This window comes from Sebastes umbrosus, chromosome 17 (genome assembly GCF_015220745.1).
Source record: "Sebastes umbrosus isolate fSebUmb1 chromosome 17, fSebUmb1.pri, whole genome shotgun sequence".
In the NCBI taxonomy this organism is placed as follows: Eukaryota; Metazoa; Chordata; class Actinopteri; order Perciformes; family Sebastidae; genus Sebastes; species Sebastes umbrosus.
This window is the reverse complement of record NC_051285.1, coordinates 5,079,658-5,096,972: the sequence shown is the minus strand read 5'-3', so window position 1 is coordinate 5,096,972 and position 17,315 is coordinate 5,079,658. Positions and strand designations below refer to the sequence as shown.

The 17,315-nt window shown below is 37.9% G+C and overlaps 2 protein-coding genes across 4 annotated transcripts; one reads left to right on the top strand and one right to left on the bottom strand.

The window, feature by feature from the left end:
* Positions 1-437: 437 nt before the first annotated feature.
* LOC119475497 (glycerophosphodiester phosphodiesterase domain-containing protein 5-like) lies at positions 438-11,484 on the bottom strand. 3 transcript variants are annotated; one of them, XM_037748264.1, is made up of 18 exons: positions 11,321-11,484; positions 10,149-10,242; positions 9,987-10,004; positions 8,637-8,857; positions 8,111-8,214; positions 7,083-7,176; positions 6,359-6,418; positions 5,502-5,600; positions 5,310-5,403; positions 4,911-5,056; positions 4,100-4,182; positions 3,440-3,590; positions 2,919-3,143; positions 2,247-2,404; positions 2,019-2,166; positions 1,180-1,262; positions 776-855; positions 566-648 (listed from the first exon to the last, which is right to left on the bottom strand). In XM_037748264.1, exons 4-18 carry the CDS (start codon positions 8,808-8,810, stop codon positions 566-568), a joined length of 1,782 nt encoding a protein of 593 aa, XP_037604192.1. In that variant the 5' UTR covers positions 8,811-8,857; positions 9,987-10,004; positions 10,149-10,242; positions 11,321-11,484. The 3 variants fall into 3 exon arrangements, with proteins under 3 accessions (XP_037604190.1, XP_037604192.1, XP_037604191.1); XM_037748263.1 differs by lacking the exon at positions 10,149-10,242; XM_037748262.1 differs by lacking the exons at positions 9,987-10,004; positions 10,149-10,242; positions 11,321-11,484 and having other exon boundaries at positions 438-648; positions 8,637-8,810.
* A 900-nt stretch (positions 11,485-12,384) lies between these two features.
* On the top strand, positions 12,385-15,961 carry LOC119476255 (aquaporin-11-like). The gene is made up of 3 exons (XM_037749600.1): positions 12,385-13,129; positions 13,831-13,947; positions 14,084-15,961. Exons 1-3 carry the CDS (start codon positions 12,538-12,540, stop codon positions 14,188-14,190), a joined length of 816 nt encoding a protein of 271 aa, XP_037605528.1. The 5' UTR covers positions 12,385-12,537; the 3' UTR covers positions 14,191-15,961.
* Positions 15,962-17,315: the final 1,354 nt, after the last annotated feature.

Genomic DNA, 17,315 nt, shown 5'->3' with positions numbered 1-17,315 from the left:
AGACATGAATAAATGATATTTTGCAAAGAGCACAGAGAGGTTTGTTACTCTTAAATATGGGCTGCACTGCTTTAACTGTGATTTTTAGATTTTAGGAGCACAAATAATGTCTGAAAATCTTTTAATTGGCTCTTACAATGCGGTTTATACTGTCTATATGTGGCGATTTTATTGGGGGGACACAACATACCTATTCAAGTTAAGTTTATAAGGATGGACTGATTGCAAAATTATGGGCCGATACCGATGTTTAACAGTATGGTAAGAATCTGCTGAATATTTATTTACAGTATCTATAATAAGGGACATTACTCCTCTATATCTTATAGAGGTTAATAGTTGTTGATGATATATTAATGCTCTGGATATCGTACAGTGCACCTTTAAACATTCGACCTGACTTGATTTGTGTCATAAAACAGCGACTAACGAGGTGATGAAATGTAACCGTCACTTTATTTCATTAAAACAAAGTGCACTTGACAGTGTGTTATGCTGAGATCTTACAGGTTGGCAGTATTGGGGGGGGGGTCCTCATGGTTGCCAGGTTGGCTCCTCTCAGAGGCTAGTGCTCAGTCACGGTTGCCAGGTTGGGCGTCCTCTCTGCTTGGGAGTTGATGCTGGAGACGGACCATATATCACTCATCTCTGTAACGAGGTCAGACACAGAAAGGTGAGGATTAACTAAATGTTTGTTTTTAGTCGGATCACAAAATATCACAAGGATGAACCTCTTTGATTCAACCTTTCATCACATTTCTTTACAGTAGCTTACCTGTTCTGAACTTGCTGTAAGTGCCGTTGTCCAGTGTGATTTTGCTGCCCGAGCAGAAAGCCAGTCCTCGCTCTCGCCACCTGCCAGCAAACAAAACATGACTGAATGTAACTAAGAACATCTACAGTATACAAGTACTGTACTTAAGTACAAATTTGAGGTACTTGTACTTTAGTCTTTTCATGCTACTTTACACTTCTGCTGAAAATAATCAGCAGATTAATAGAGAATGAATGAGTACTAATAATCTACTGATATAATATATAATATTGCAACAGTCACAGGGGACATTTTTCTACTTTTAAGTACATTTTCCTGATTATACTTAAGTAAAGGATCTGAGTACTTCCTACATCCCTGCTGCTTATTAGCTGTCAGTTTTTAACTGAGCGTGTGATATTCACCAGTGAAAGATGAAGATGATGACGATCAGTACGAGGGAAACCAGGTCAGTGAGAATCCACATCAGGTTGTACTCGTCTGGACTCTGAGAGACGGACAGAAATAAAAAGGAAGGTCAGTGTTTTAAACGTAGACACGTTCAAATGTTTACACGTGTGTGTACATAGTGTACTTTTTGTGTCCTTTAAAAAGACCTAATTATTGTACTTACATCTTACAATACATCATTTTGAGTCTCTTTATTCTTAAGTTTAAATTCTCTTCATAAAGATAACATTAATGCAGCAGCAATATCATCCAGAAAACATCAGATATATAATAGTAAAACACTGACAGGGAGCACAACGAGTGCTTTTGCTTGGAGTACTTTAACTACATTGTACTGATTATACTTATATACTTTAACTTCCGGACTTTAATAATAGTATTTTTTTCACAGAGTGGTTAGAGCTGCAACAACTAATCAATTAGTTGTCAACTATTAAATTAATCGGCAACTATTTTGATAATCGATTAATCGGTTTGAGTATTTTTTTTAAGAAAAAAAAATCTAAATTCTCTGATTTAAGCTTCTTAAATGTGAATATTTTCTGGTTTCTTTACTCCTCTATGACAGTAAACTGAATATCTTTGAGTTGTGGACAAAACAAGATTTTCTCAACAAATAAAGGAACATTTCATCCTTCAGTTTATCACAAACATTCAACATCAACACATCTGGAGATACGTGGTTTTCACTGGACAGGAAGGGGTTGAAAACGTACAGTTTTGTCCTCTGAGATGAAAGGGAGTAGAAGTAAACAGTTGCACAAAATGGAAATACTACTACTTGAAGAGTTACCATGAGGAAGAGAGGTGAGCTCATGGTGTTGAGGAGCTGAGGAGCGTTGGTGGTGACCGACTGGACTCCAGTACACCAGGCCAGAGAGAAGAGCCACGGCTGGCTGATCACATACAGGTTGGTGGTGATGTTCACTGCAGCGTACTCACTGCACACAAGAGAGGAGAAAAGTGTTATAATGTGTGTTACAAAATACCCGGGTCATCTTTCATACACACACACACACACCTGGTGAGCTTGGTGGACATGGAGCTGTAGTGCAGGTTGAGTTTGACGATGTGGTTGCTCTGGAGCACCTCTAGAGGGAGGCGACTGCCTGATGTCTGCTGGAGCTCGGGATCGATTTCATGGACTAGAGCGCGCAGATCTGATGGCAGCCACAGCACCTAGAGAAGTAAGAGAGAGTAAGGCATTGTATGTATTTTTGGATTTGCACCTTCTTCATCTTAGACTTTTATATTTACACTCTTCCCACTTTGTATTGCAAATGCTGCACAGCAATTTCCCTAGGGATAATTTTTATCTTATCCTATAGTTGCGGGCCCGACAGCTAAATAATGAGCTGAAAGTCACTATAAAGGTTCGTAAAGCCAAGAGGAGCTGCAGATTCAGCTGATCATTCTCTGCAAGTTCATCACACTGTTCTTGCATCATCATTTGATTTTCTTTTTCTTTTTTAAATTGTGCAGTGGACCGAATATTTTGTCATCCAGATGGTTTGACGAGTCTTTGAGAAACAGATGTTTAGCTCTGTGACTTTAATGTGATGGTGACACAGCCTGCAGACAGCTGGCCCACTGATCTGTGAGATCTAATGTTTCTACTTTGTCATTATTTTGCTTGATTTTAACGTCCATTTGGTGGAGCATCATAAACTGGAATAACGGAGGACGTACTCACCTGCGAGGAGTGAATGGAGGACTCGTTCTGGATGACATCCAGCGTGCGTTGGATCCAGGTATCTCTGTACGGGTGACCTATTGGTGGCCGGTAGAGGTCAAAGATCACCAGTTGGTCTCTCTGAGCAGCCAGCTGGAGGAAAGCATGCAGGCTGCAGACTGACTGCTTTCCTGCCTGCAGTCGGTCCTCCGCTCCCAGAGAGCCAGCTGTACCGAACGGATTGTGCTGGAAGGTACAACCATCAATACCTAATTAATACTGTGACATAACATGCAGGCCAATATGTTCTTCAGCTGCCAGCTGGTTTTGTAGTCCAGGTTGTTGTTGTGATGAGGAATTAACTGTCATCTGTACACACACCTACCAATTTGTTGATAACAACCAATGCTTCCTAATTCGATTAACTACCTTCTGCTATTCAGAAACGTAATTTGCCTTGGTGGTGTTCTGCTGCATAACAGTTAAAATATACAAAAAGTAGAATTAAATACAAGTAAGGGGAGAACGGGCGTGTGACTCACAGAGAGGAACCAGGCCCCGGCGTTCAGGCTCTCCAGCTCGGCCCACGTGAACATGGCAGCCAGGTCGTCGGCCCGCTCAGGGAAAACCTGGTGGACGTTGGTGGTCCGTCGCAGGGTGGAGTCATGCATCAGGAAGGGCACCCCATCAAAGCTACAACCATGACATGGCGACAGCATTAATTAGTGTTGTAAAAATGACAGAAATCTTAACAGTATATTTAATATTTGTAATAATGAACCAAGTCTCAGGGTCAGTTCCAAACTGCACACTAACATACTATTCATCCATACATAAGTATGATGTAAAATTGAGTATGTAGTGCGTTCCAACTGCATAGTACATGGACTTTTTGTACCGGAGAAAGAGCCAGTTTAGCGCCTGCCGTCTACAGCGCTCTCCCTCAATACTGGACCAATTTCCCACGCTAAACTAAGATGGTGAACATAAACATTACTGCTAAATACAAGTATGACAACATTGTCATTGTGACAGAATTTGCACCAATCTTAAATATGTTTTAAACTGCACATTTGCACACCACTTTATTCTACTTTATTATATACAATCCAATGAAAAAGTTTGATTCACTGTCTACCTGTAGACGACCAGTATAGTATTGATTAATGACAATTAACATATATTTTCAGCTGCTGACTGACCTGATAGTGACATCCGTCTCCAGACCTCCACTCCCTGCCTGCACGGCCTTCTCAAACGACATCATTGTGTTTTCTGGAGCAAGCTGTTACACATGATTCATGATAATCAATAGACAGTTTCAATGGAATTGCGTTGCTAGGCAACAGCTCGGGTCCATGTTTACTTCATGTCAGCTTATGTCATTCACATACACTACAACAGGAAATGAACTGGGACAGGAAGGATGTGATGTGTTTCAAAACACCAGGTCCAAACAGGATCCCTGAAAATATTTAGTATCACACTGCTTTGCATGGGATTTTATGCAAACCGGCTGAACCAGCATTTGTCATTATGATACATTCTGGCAAATTAAAAAGTAGCCGACATCAGCAACCTGTGCCGACGGCGTCACGGCGCTAAATCCAGCTTGAATTGCATTAGTAATAAGCAATATGACAACGTGATTAACATAATATTATGTTGGTTTGTAAACGGACTAACGGAGCCACTAATGTCTGACAGGCAGTGAGCCGAGGCCGGCAACATGAAGGAGATCACATTTCAGTAGAAGTGTTGATATGTTGTGTTTGTTTACTAGAAAGTTCATGAGCTTTTTGGGATGATGAGACGAGACGAGAAGGGTTTCTGTCTGCAAGTGTATTGCAAGCCTGGCGGCACGTAACGTTAGCGAGAGTGCAGTGTGTGTACAGTTTATTTGTCGGTGAATAAATGCTACAACTCCTCAAGACCCAAGCTAAGCTCCCGTGTCTTGCTCACCACCTGCTGATTAAAGTGAAGGGAGTTAGCCCCGGAGCTGTTCCTGCTCACCATGGGAGCTCCTCTGTGGCCGATGCGGGCCGGTGCGGGTCCCAGGGTGCCGTCCTCTTTGATACAAGGAGAATACAAACCGAGGGGCACCAGGTAGAGGGCAGACAGGATGGACAGGTACACCCCCATGATCAGGCCCCGCCTTACTGAAACACAAACACAGACTCCTGATTCCAACGTGGATTTTCTTGTTCAAATCAAGTGACATTATCTTGATATGATGGGATGGTCCGTGTTATTTCAAGATACTTTTATTAGCTTGATGATTATTCTCAAAACTATTAAAAAACAAGTGAAACTGGTTCATTATTTTTTTTAATTCTTACGGGAATAGTTCAGCATTTTGGTAAATATGTTTATTCATTTTCTTGACAAAATGACACAAACTGTGCGCCTCACCTCTGCTGTTCATGCGAAAGACGTGCAAAGCTATCGGCCAAGCCAGCGCCGTCATCATTAAGACTCCACCCACATGTAAGTAAGGTGCAGTTACCTGTAGACAGGATGAAAAACAAGGCCTAGTATCAGGAGTGGAAAACACACAGAGCGAGGGTGAGGGATGATGGGGAGGAGGAGGAGGAAGAGGGTCACCTGGAAGGAAAGCAGTAAAGTCGTCCACTCTTTACTCCACAGGTCAGATAAGACGGCGGTGGCTGCGATGGAGAAAGTCAGACTCACCAGGATCCCAATCTGACAAAAACAAACATGTCATCCTTCCACAAATGTTTGCAGTCATGATGTGCGTTAATTAAAGTTCTCACTCTTTCACATCTGCTCATTCAGATCATTTACTTCACTAAAAGTACTAATACCACACTGTAAAAATACTGTCATACAAGTAAAAAGTCGTGCATTGAAAATGTTACTTAAAAAAGCTACAGTGTGTATGATTTGGCGGCATCGAGTGGTGTGGTTGCAGATTGCAACCAACCGATTACCCCTCCGCTCACTCTCCAAGACTGCAGTAAAAACGTGAGCCGCCGAGTGCAAAACCATGGTAACGCCGTACACGATAACAACTACTACTACTACTTTAGGAGCAATGGAAGTCAGACGGCAGCTGGCGTTATCACGGTTTAACACTGCGGCTCATGATACCGCAGTTTCACAAGCATGTCGGAGAACTACGGTGGCCTTTAGGTAACGTAAAATGTGAAAGGCTCTCTCTAGAGCCAGTGTTTGGTTTGTTCGTTCGGGGCTATTGTACTGTAGAAACACGGCAGACTCCGCGAAGACGACCCGCTCCCTATGTAGATATGAAGAGCTCATTCTAAGCTAAGGAAAATACAACTATCTTTAATTTTCAGATACACCAAAGAAAACATAGTTATGACTATTATAATCCATTTCTGCTAATAGATCCCCTGAAATGCTACAAAACTGTTCCTCTAAATAAATACACTGAGTATATATTAAAACTGAGTGTGCGAGAGACAGAGAGACGTTACCTTGTGACTCCAATGTAAATAAAGCTTCTGGCCTTCTGACAACAAGCACACCGCCAGCAGCTGCACAGAGGAATAAGACACAAACATACATTAAATCTGATGGGTGATGAACTGTACAGAGTCAACGTATAACATCAGCAGTATACACAGACCGACCATTACATCGCAGTACATACAGAGATACAGGAATGTGTTTAGTAAACATCTGTATCTTGTTTAGAGGAATAGTTTGACATTCGAGGATTTGTTTGCGTTCTTGCAGGGATGTTATGTTCAGGAAATTGATTCCACTCTCATGTCTAGTGTAATATTTATTGAGGCTTGAGCATGTAACTCCCTTTTTACATTGGAGGTGTTGGTAACCAGCTGTTTCCCCTTACTTCCAGTCTTAAGCTATTTCCCAAAAAGTCCAACTATTCCTTGATATTGATTTTTTTTGGGTGTCTAAAATAAGTTTTGCTGCTACCCCCGTCCACAGCAGTACATTACTTTGCTTCTCCAACACTCGATACACTGACTATGGATAAGTACCTCATACAACCCTAATTCAAAACATCTAAACTATCCCTTTAACGGTCTTTAAATGTGAGGCTTTACACTCCATAGAAACTGCAATGTACACACCAGAACAGTGTAGTAAAAACTAAATCAAACAACACGGACGACACTGACAAACAAGTTACAAAAAACAAGTTAGACCCTCAGTGTTGACTTTTCGGCTCACCATGAGTACAGTGACGTAGGTGAAGAAGCCTGCAGCGATGACCAGCAGCACCACAGACCAAGGAAACCAGAAGCCCAGATTCCCAAAGTTAAACCTGCACATTCAGCCCATGAGTAAATAACAGAGAAACAGCTGTTGATTTAAACCAGGATGCAACTATAGAAGGTAGATACACAGTCTGAAATCCAGTATGTGCAGAGAGAGATAGACTTCTTTGGAGATTATCTCATTGGTCAACTGTTTAATAATGAAATGACCATTAATCACAACGCCCCCCAGTTTGAGTCCAGCTGGGGATCTTTGTCTCTCTTGTTTCCTATCGTCTCTCCACTATCGCTAAAGGCATATAATATTATATCTGAGGTTGGATTACCAACAGGGCAAACAGGAAATGGCCCCCCGAGCTTCAGGTTTACTGTGTTTTAACTGCTTTGTGCTAACTTAATTGAAAATGTGTTCTTCTTGAATCTTGAAGACGGTCCCTGTGTCAAATTCTATTTGTACACTTTAATTGTCTCAATTGTGTGCTTCTTCATGCATATTATATATTCTATTTATTTATTTATCATTATTTTACTTATTTATTTTAATTGTATTTATTTATTTAATATATTTCATTTTATTCATTTATTTATCATTATTTTCATTTGTTTAATTTTTTATTTATTTTACTTATTTTTATTTTATTTATTTATTTAATATATTTTATTTTATTCATTTATTTATCAATATTTTACTTATTTATTTCTTTATTTATTTTACTTTTTTATTTATTTATAAAACACATTTGTAAATCCAAAATCCAAATTGAAAACAACATAAAACCACAAATCTGGAGCAAGTTAGTATAAAGCATAGAAAACCTGTGCAGGTGGCCCAGAGAGTAGGATGAATAGAGGGTTAATAAGAAACCTATAGCAGGTTAATACCTCCACACCGGCTGCACCAAATGTTACATGTACAGTGATAACACATGCAATCCACACGTATTTTATGTTCATTTATGACCACAGTGTTGCTCAACCCACCAGTCAAAGTCATTGTAGTCGTTCTTTGCTTGACCCCAGAAGTAGAGAAACACCAGCGTTAAGCAGAAAGCCACCACAAGCAGAGCAAAGCTGACACCTTCCAGCTGTCGACAGCAGGGACAAAAAACATGAAACACAAGTTGAAACAGCATATGTTTCTTTCCCATTTATTGCCTTTTTCAATGGAGATGTATGACTGATCTTTGACCGCTATGGAGAGAGAGGTATTCAAACAGGAAATCTCTTTAGTTGTAAAAAAGCTCTGGTCTTAGTGTGTGTCGTTTATCACAGCATCAGTTCAAAAGCAATATGAGCTTTTAAAGTTGTATTTAATTGTTGTCCGTTTCTACTTGGCGACTTGAAATTGATAGTTAACCTGATGTAAAGGTGCTGAACTTCAAAAACTGTGGGAAAGAAATCACAGTAAACTCTCTTAAACCAACCAGTGTAGGATTCATTAAGTCTGCACTAAAGTGTAACCAACCAACTGGACCAGATGTGGCCGGTGCACCTCTGGTTGTCTGACCTTGTTGCAGCAGCAGTCTCCCGGCCGGATGCAGCTCCTATCGTAGCGTCTCCATCGGCAGCCGTACAGACCCGACAGACACGCCACTAAAGGCCGGTGCTCGTAGCGCCTCAGCACTTTGGCACGCAGACCACGCAGCTGGCCGAACTGCAGCTGGGATAATGTGGATGCCATGGCTCACACACACTCTGACACACCTTCCATCCTGATGTCACACACACCTGAAAACACAGAAACACAACCAGTCTAATGAAATACCACCAACAGCTCAGAGGGAAATATTGTACTTTTCACTTCACTACATTTATCTGACAGCTTTAGTTATTTTACAAAATAATATTTTTGTATACAAAACATTTAAAGATCTTTATAAAATATGTTTTGTCATAAATCAAACTACTCCAAAGTAAATACAAGTACATCTTAAACGATTAGTTGATTAATCAGATTAGAATAAATCAAACTGACAGAAAATAATCAGATTAATCCATAATGAAAAATAATTATTACTTAATAATTAAAAATTAGCTCCACCTCAATACAACCGTAAAGTCCTGCTTTTACATTAGTGCATGGGTAATAATAATCTAATGATATAATATCTAATAGTTTAACAGTCAGAGGAGACATTTTTCTGCATTAAATACTTTTACTTTAAGTATTTTCCTGATTATTTTCCGTTTATATTTTTACTTAAATAACATTTTAAATGCAGTATTTTAGTGTGGTATTGGTACTTTTACTTAAGTAAATGATAAAAATAATATATATGACATTTTGATACAGAATAAAAGTTAAAAATAAGTACATTTACTTGAATTATGACAGCTTTAAATTGCATTTCTGTGCAGACTTAGACCATAATAAAAACTAGGCCTACAATCCTAAATTACCTTTTTTAATAGTCAAGTCACGTGTATTTAAAGAGCACATTTAAAAACAAAAAAAACAAATTGCTTTACAAAGATTAAATAAAACACAGGAATACTTATGTATCTATTTTTTTGTATATACTATGTTTTTCCTGTATCTACACTGGCTTATTTTATGTTAATATTAGGTTTGTTAAGTTTCTTTGTACCGAGAATGTTATTATTGGGGACTTTTGTGAATGTTTTTTCTGTTGTTTCAAAATGAACAAAAAAAACAATAAATATAATATTGAAAAAATAAATAAGTTAATAAAATAAAACACAGGAATGATCAAATAAAATCACAGACATAAATAAGAAATAATATAAGTAAATTAATCAAAGCATAGCTCGATAAAAATCATACCACAACAGTATTGCACAAACAGCAAAATAGAATGAAAACACCAGAGTATGGTGAGCATGTTTTCATACGTACCAAGTCTCAGGAGGAAATCTGTTGAAACAAAGCAAAACGCAGTTATGTAGACTATTGTTATGGATTGTTTTTGTTCTTTTGGGACAGGAAATCAACAGAAAATATCGTCCTAACTGCAGAGTTGCAGTTCCCAGAGAAGCAAAGTCTCAGATTGGCCCTGACCTCACTGGGTTGTTTTGTCCTTAACCCTCAAGTTTCTTCACATATGGCACCTCTTGTGCAACACCTGTGTTTTTCTTTCGAGTCGTTATCTTTGCTGGAGAAAAAAAGGGCAGCTCAGCTGGTTGTTATCATCCTTTAAGTGAGTATTAAACTTATACTTTGATTGCAATTCACTTAAATATAGTGCATACACAATATTAGAGGTCTACTGAAATAAAGTTTGCAGACAAGTTTGTTTTAAGCATAAATGTATTACTAGTATTTGTGCTCTGCCTGCCAATTGTTGCAACTGTTGTGAAAGATTTTAAACACTGATTTACACCAACAGACCTGTTGTGCTTACATTAAAAGATCTGTGATAAAGCAGCAATAATATACTTTTATTACTTTATAACAGCACTGTTTGCAGTCTGAGAAGTTGTCAATGGCCAAAGTCTATTCAATAATCTAACATTTCAAAGTTGCTTTGGTAGGATTAAATTTATACTTTGATTGCAATTCACTTAAATATAGTGCATGCATACACAATATTATAGGTCTACTGAAATAAAGTATGCAGACAAGTTGTTTTAAAGCATAAATGTATTACTAGTATTTGTGCTCTGCATGCCATGGTGGCAACTCTTGATTTACACCAACAAACCTGTTGTGTTTACATTAAAAGGTCTGTGATAAAGCAGCAATAATACACTTTATTAATGTATAACAGCACTGTTTGCAGTCTGAGAAAAAAACAAAGCTGTCAATTGCCAAAGTCTATTCAATAATCTAACATTTCAAAGTTGCTTTGGTTATCGGCATAAGCAGAACAGAATTTAAGATGAACATATTGTCGTTATGATGGCAAATTCTGCACACTATGCTCGTCAAGCTCTTTCATCTAATTGTAATCTCAATGTGAAGAGCTGGTTTGCATGTTTATTCATGTGTTTTATGTGAGCCGAATTAAAGCCTGCATCCTTATCATTCATAAAAACAGTTAATATTATGTAATCAGCTATGCACATTGGCCAGAAAGCACGATTAAAAACAAAATTACCCATTTTTATAATGAAGTCTGGTGATGCACTCAACATAAAAGAAACCTGTTTACAGCTAAGCATGAAGCAGACCGTCATTCAACAGGTATTTTTATATAATATAATATCAACACATAGCCTCAGTTATCCTACCCTCAGGTAATCCTCCAGGTCGGTTCTGACCCTCGGTAAACGGCAGAGAAGTAGCCGCAGTGCGCTGTTCTTCCTCGGCTACCCGATGCGGAGCGGGTGGCCTCGGCTCGGATGAGACGGTTCAGTCAAGCTAACCACATGGGGAGCGGAAGCAACATACTTTGCCTTCAAAATAAAAACAACAGTCTTTTATTTTCCACTTTATATGGCAAATTATAATGAGGTATTGCACAGACAACATGAAAAGGAAATAATAAAACACTGTTATTAAAGATAACTAAGATTATGACTCATTTCATGGCAAAAGGTAAGATTCAAAGCTTTATTTTGAAAATCATGACGGAAATCAGTATATTGCTAATTCTGAGCTGCTTGACACAAGTTCCTGTTGATGCTGGACACCTCTGTATCACTGATGCCAACTGTTACCACAGTGATGGAAACACACTGTAACATCAGGTGAGTCCAGGTGAAGATGGATTTTTATTACGTAATTATTATCCAGAGGGAAATCTGGTTTAAAGACAGGCATAACTACTAACATTAAATACCTTTTACAACCAATTCCTTCCAAAATAAAAAAAATAAAAAGGTTGTTTATTATCAATGCTTAGCTTTGGATTTGCTGCAAAAAACAAACATAAATAGTATGTATATATATGTGTATATATATAGATATATATATATATCTATATATATATATATAGATATATATATAGATATATATATATATAAATACATATATTAATACATAGATATGTATTTGTATATGTATATAAATACATATATATGTATATGTATATAAATACATATATATGTATATAAATACATATATATATATATATATATAAATTAATTAATTTGTAATTCTTTTTATTGTCCATTAAAGTGTCAAATAATTCATTACTTTGTAATTTAATCCATTTATTCATAGATTAATTAATACATTTGTGAACAAAATGTATTAATGTCTATTTTTATTGGACAATTACTTATTAATCAACTACTACTTAAATTACTATTTATTGACTCTTGCGGTTTTATTTTGAAGGCGTACCCGCCTTTCTTCCTGTTTCAGAGCGTGCGGTTTTGACGCGGCTGCGGCAGCGTGGAGGAGCAACTCTCTGACGTCGAAAAGAGCAGCTTAAAGTTGACCCCGCATCACGGAGATCGGTTTGTACCGTAGTTTGGTGTTGGTGTGGTGACCAACCGGGATAATGACTGACCTGTACGTCTCTCTGGCGGTGTTGGCGGCTGTGGTGCTCCTCAGCGAGGCGATCCGCCAAACGGCAGCGCGTCTCTTCGCCGGAGCGAACTGGAGCTACCTGCTGGAGGCGGCGTGCACCTTCCAGCTCTGCTGCTGCACCCATGAGCTCAAACTGCTGGGTGAAAACACCCAGATGGAGCTGTCGGTCGGGCTCACCCTCACCTTCACCATGATCGTCATACACTTGTTAACTTTCCGGGAGGCGACGTGTAACCCGAGCGGCGCTTTGGAGAAACTTTGCCGCGGCGGCAGAAGCGTCAAAGCAACCGTCGTTCTCATCGCCTGCCAGTTCGCAGCGGGCGTCGCCGCGCAGTTCTTCGCTGCGTCGGTTTGGTCGCTGGGTCTTTCTGAGCTCCACGTGAAGCACCGGAGGTTCGGGTTCCGGTGCTTCGACCCGCTCGGTGGGACTCTGCTGGAGGCCGCCGCCGTGGAGCTGGGATGCGCCTTCACGGTCCAAGCTGCCTGCATGCATGCTCACAAGCTGGACGAAAAACTTCGCGCTCCTTTCATCGCTGCTGTCATCACTGCAATGGTTTACACAGGTGGGTTTGATTACCTCACCTGGCCATGGGAATACAAAACATATCATATAAAATAAAAGACAATAAAATAATAAAATAGGGTTAAAGACAATAAAATAATTTAGATACAAAAAAACAATAAAATAAATGGCAATAAAATAATATAAAATAAAATTTAAAAAAACAATAAAATGCAATAAATAATAAAATAAATGACGATAATTTAAAAGACAATAAAATAAGTCAATAAAAATAAAGCAATACAATAATTTAAAACAATAAAATAGAGTAAATGACAATAAAATAATTTAACATTAAATGACAATAAAATACAATAAATAATAAAATAAATGACTAATTTAAAAGACAATAAAAAAAGTCTATAACATAAAAGACAATAAAATAAATAAAGAATGAAATACAACAATTGCCAATTAAATAATTTAAAATAAAGTTAAATTGACTTAGCATTCCAGCTCTAAACACAGACATAGCTATATACTATAATTCATTAATTTATTTAAAGTGAACTTATTTAATGTGGTCTCTTTTTCCCTATAATTAATAAATACATAATTACATAGTCCTAGGAAATTTCACAAGAAATTAGAGAGCCGTAAAATAAAGTGTTACTGTGTTGGGTACTTCAAGGCATCAGGATACAGGATATGCGACCAACAGCTTATTTTTGACCCTCTGCTGTTTCTCTCCTTCCTGTGCAGGTGGAAGTATTTCAGGAGCTATCTTTAACCCCGTCCTAGCCTTCTCCGTCCAGTTCCCCTGCAGCGGACACACCTACCCGGAGTACTGCTTTGTCTACTGGCTTGGACCAGTCTTAGGTAAAGACCAGAGTTGGTGGATGCTGTAGCTTCATATTTATATATTTATATAAGATTTGTACCTTAAATATCCTTGCAAGAGCCTGATTGGCTGCACCAAAGAGTAACCTCCTGTGTCTTCCACATGTGTCCCCAGGTGTGGCAAGCTGCATCCTGCTGTTTGAGAAGATCATCCCCTTCCTCTCTGGAAAGAGCACCATTGGGCTGGACGTCCCTGTTGTCCAGAAACGGAAGACACAGTAGCAGCAGAGACGTGAGAAATGGCGGCTAAGTCATCATAAGTTTGTGTCTTAAGTTTTTTTTGGGTGCATAATACCAAGTTTTCACTTGAGACGACAAAAAAATGTACAACACCTTTTGTCATTATAACACAATGAGGCCTTTGACTTCTGGGAGGTCACAACAAAGCTGTGATTGAACAGACAGGAGAAGCTTTTGACTGGCAAACACACGTATAACACAATTTAACACATGAATCTGCTTATAAGTCACAGAAAAGAAGACGATCCGATCCACATAACTCCAGAAGTTGCCTGAGAATCAGCACGTTTTTAACTTTTCTCTCAATATCACAGTAATCCATTGATAGTTGTCTGTACATTTCTGGGTACAATGCAAACAGGAACCGCTAAAAGCTAATTCGGCTTACTTTTAATGGTGCTTAATGGGACGTCTAACAACTTTGGCTGTGTTGGAAGTGATATTACAATCTATTTTTAGTGCCCACCGACACAGTATAAGGTATAATTTTAATTTCAAATTGACTTCAAAATGTCATTTTTATAGTTCTCATCACTGATTTAAGGATATGTAAGCTAATATATATAACTGCATTTCATTTTTGCCAAATGCTTTTCACATGAATATTGTCAAAAAGCACAACACTATAGAAGAAATGCGTGTAACCAACTTGTTCTGTTAACTGTGACTGACTGCAACCATCATGAGACTATGAAAAACTACCTAAAGACAGTTGGAAGTATGAAAATATTGAAACTTTGAATGCACACAAATTAACCAACGTGCACACAGAGAAAAAGAAGATTATTAGTGGTTAATATACAGATGTGGTATGACATTACAGACACTTAATTTGATCATTTTCTCTATGCACTTTGGTAGATTTATGAGCCCTATTATTGTCACTGCATTTAACTTTTACAACTGCACCTGGTGGGACAGAAGACGTCTCCTCAATGCCAACCGACCAAGTCACATTCCTGAATAAACACATAAATACACTAACCAAACCTTGACCTATAAAAGTCAGGTTTATGTGTGGAAAAATAACTGACATTTCAACATCTTTTCAACTACTTTACAGGACTTTGTAATCTTTTAAATCATAAAAAGGGGCTTTGAGTTGAAGTGCATTATGGGTGAAGGAACACTAAAGTTTAGTGGTTTTGTCTGTTTTAGTTTGATTTAATGGGGGTTTATTTTTGCACAATTGTCAAAGCATTACACTTTCATATGTTTGTATTTACACCAACATGGTTCTGGGACACTTAACATGTAAACATGGGTAAAAGAAAACTGGATTTCACCTTTTTTTATCTTAAGTTTAGATGACCAAAGCTTTAACCTTCTGCTCAATCTTTACGTTTTTCTGCATGAATCATGTTTGACTGTCATTTTCTGTTTCTCTCCAATATGGGTAAAGAGTGAAAAGTATAGTAGCGTAATATTTGCAATTGATAATGTTGAAATTTTGTTAATCTAGGTACATCACTTTTTATTCCACTGGATTTTCTTTTTCCGTCAAATCTGCAGCTACTTCCATTTCTCTGTGAGTCAAGAAACAATTTACAACTGTAATACCTCTAGAGTGTGTTATGTGATTATTTGAAGTAAGAATGTGAATAAACTTAATACTTTTGCTAACATTTCTGGCTCGGTGTAGGCAAAATGTACAGTATATTTTCAGATAACAGCTTTTGTATAGTGATATTTAAATGCATTTGTAATATCATGTGTGAAATATTGATTAAAAAACATCTATTTTAAAAAACTACATGTTTTATGGTTGTCATTTCTTGTGTTTATAAAGTTTGTTTTATTCTTATTCTTTTATTCAGAATAATTTATATTATATTATTGGATTATGATTATTGATGCATTAATGTGTACATCACTTTAATATTGTTTAAACTTACCTTTTTAATCTGGCTTTTAACTGAGCTTTATTGATTTATCTGACTGATTATTTATCGTATTTCACCTTTTTAGTCTGGCCTTTATTTGAGCTTTATTAATATATTCATGTATTCTAGTCAAAGCACTGTAGTGATTGCTGCTCGTAAATGTGGGGCTAATTTTGTATTAATTTCTATATATACGACTTTATTTACTTCTGGGTAGCCTGTGGATTTCCCCCTGGGGATCAATAAAGTCTTGATATAATATTATTTGTTAATTATATTTTGTATCATTAATCTGAACAGTAAGTAAAGTTATCAAATAAATGTAGGGGAGTAAAAAGTACAATATTTGTCTCTAAAATGTAGTGGAGTAGAAGTAAAATGTAGCAGAAAATGAAGTAAAAGTACCTCAACATTGCACTTCAGTACAGTTCTTGTATGGATTTGGGACACAGCGTTACTCTTATTGGACAACAATGGTGGTCTATTAGTTAGTAAAATTAGTTCATTGTTAGTTTTGGTCTTTGTTGACGGTGAAAACGTTTCTGATTATTACTTTAAATAGCCCATACTTTTACTTTGCATGAAACACTTAAACTAATGAACTCTATCAACAAATCCACAAAACGTGGACCAAGTTAATCTCATTTGTGGTCCATTTGTGGGAGAGGTTTGGATAATCCCCAAAAAGAAAAAAGCCCATAAAACCCAGTCCACCTCCAGAGTGTCGGCCTGGTACTTTGGCCCTGCATCGTATCAGTTACACAACTTGACCTTTGTGCCCTCACCTCCTCCCCCCTTACTTCTCTTCTTCACGCTCATGTCTGACCCAGCGAAATGCCAAACGAAAAGAGCTCCTGTCATCACGATGCAGCATAGTTAACATTCAACACATTCACAGCATAATGACAAACATGAGACGGACTCCACGTGGCTGATAAACAGGAATACTTCAAAGGGAACAACACGCTGTATTACTGCTTTACTGGGCTGCTGAAGTACGCTGACGACCTCTACTGGCAGCAGTGGTGGACGAAGTTTTCACAAAGTATTAATGTGAAAATACTCCACTACAAGTAAAAGTCCTGCATTCAAAACCTTACTTAAGTAAACATATGTAAATATTATCAGCAAAGTTTACTTTAAAGGGACAGTGTGTAGGATTCGACGGCATCTAGTGGTGTGGCTGCAGATTGCAACCAACTGTGTACCTCTCCGCTCACTCCT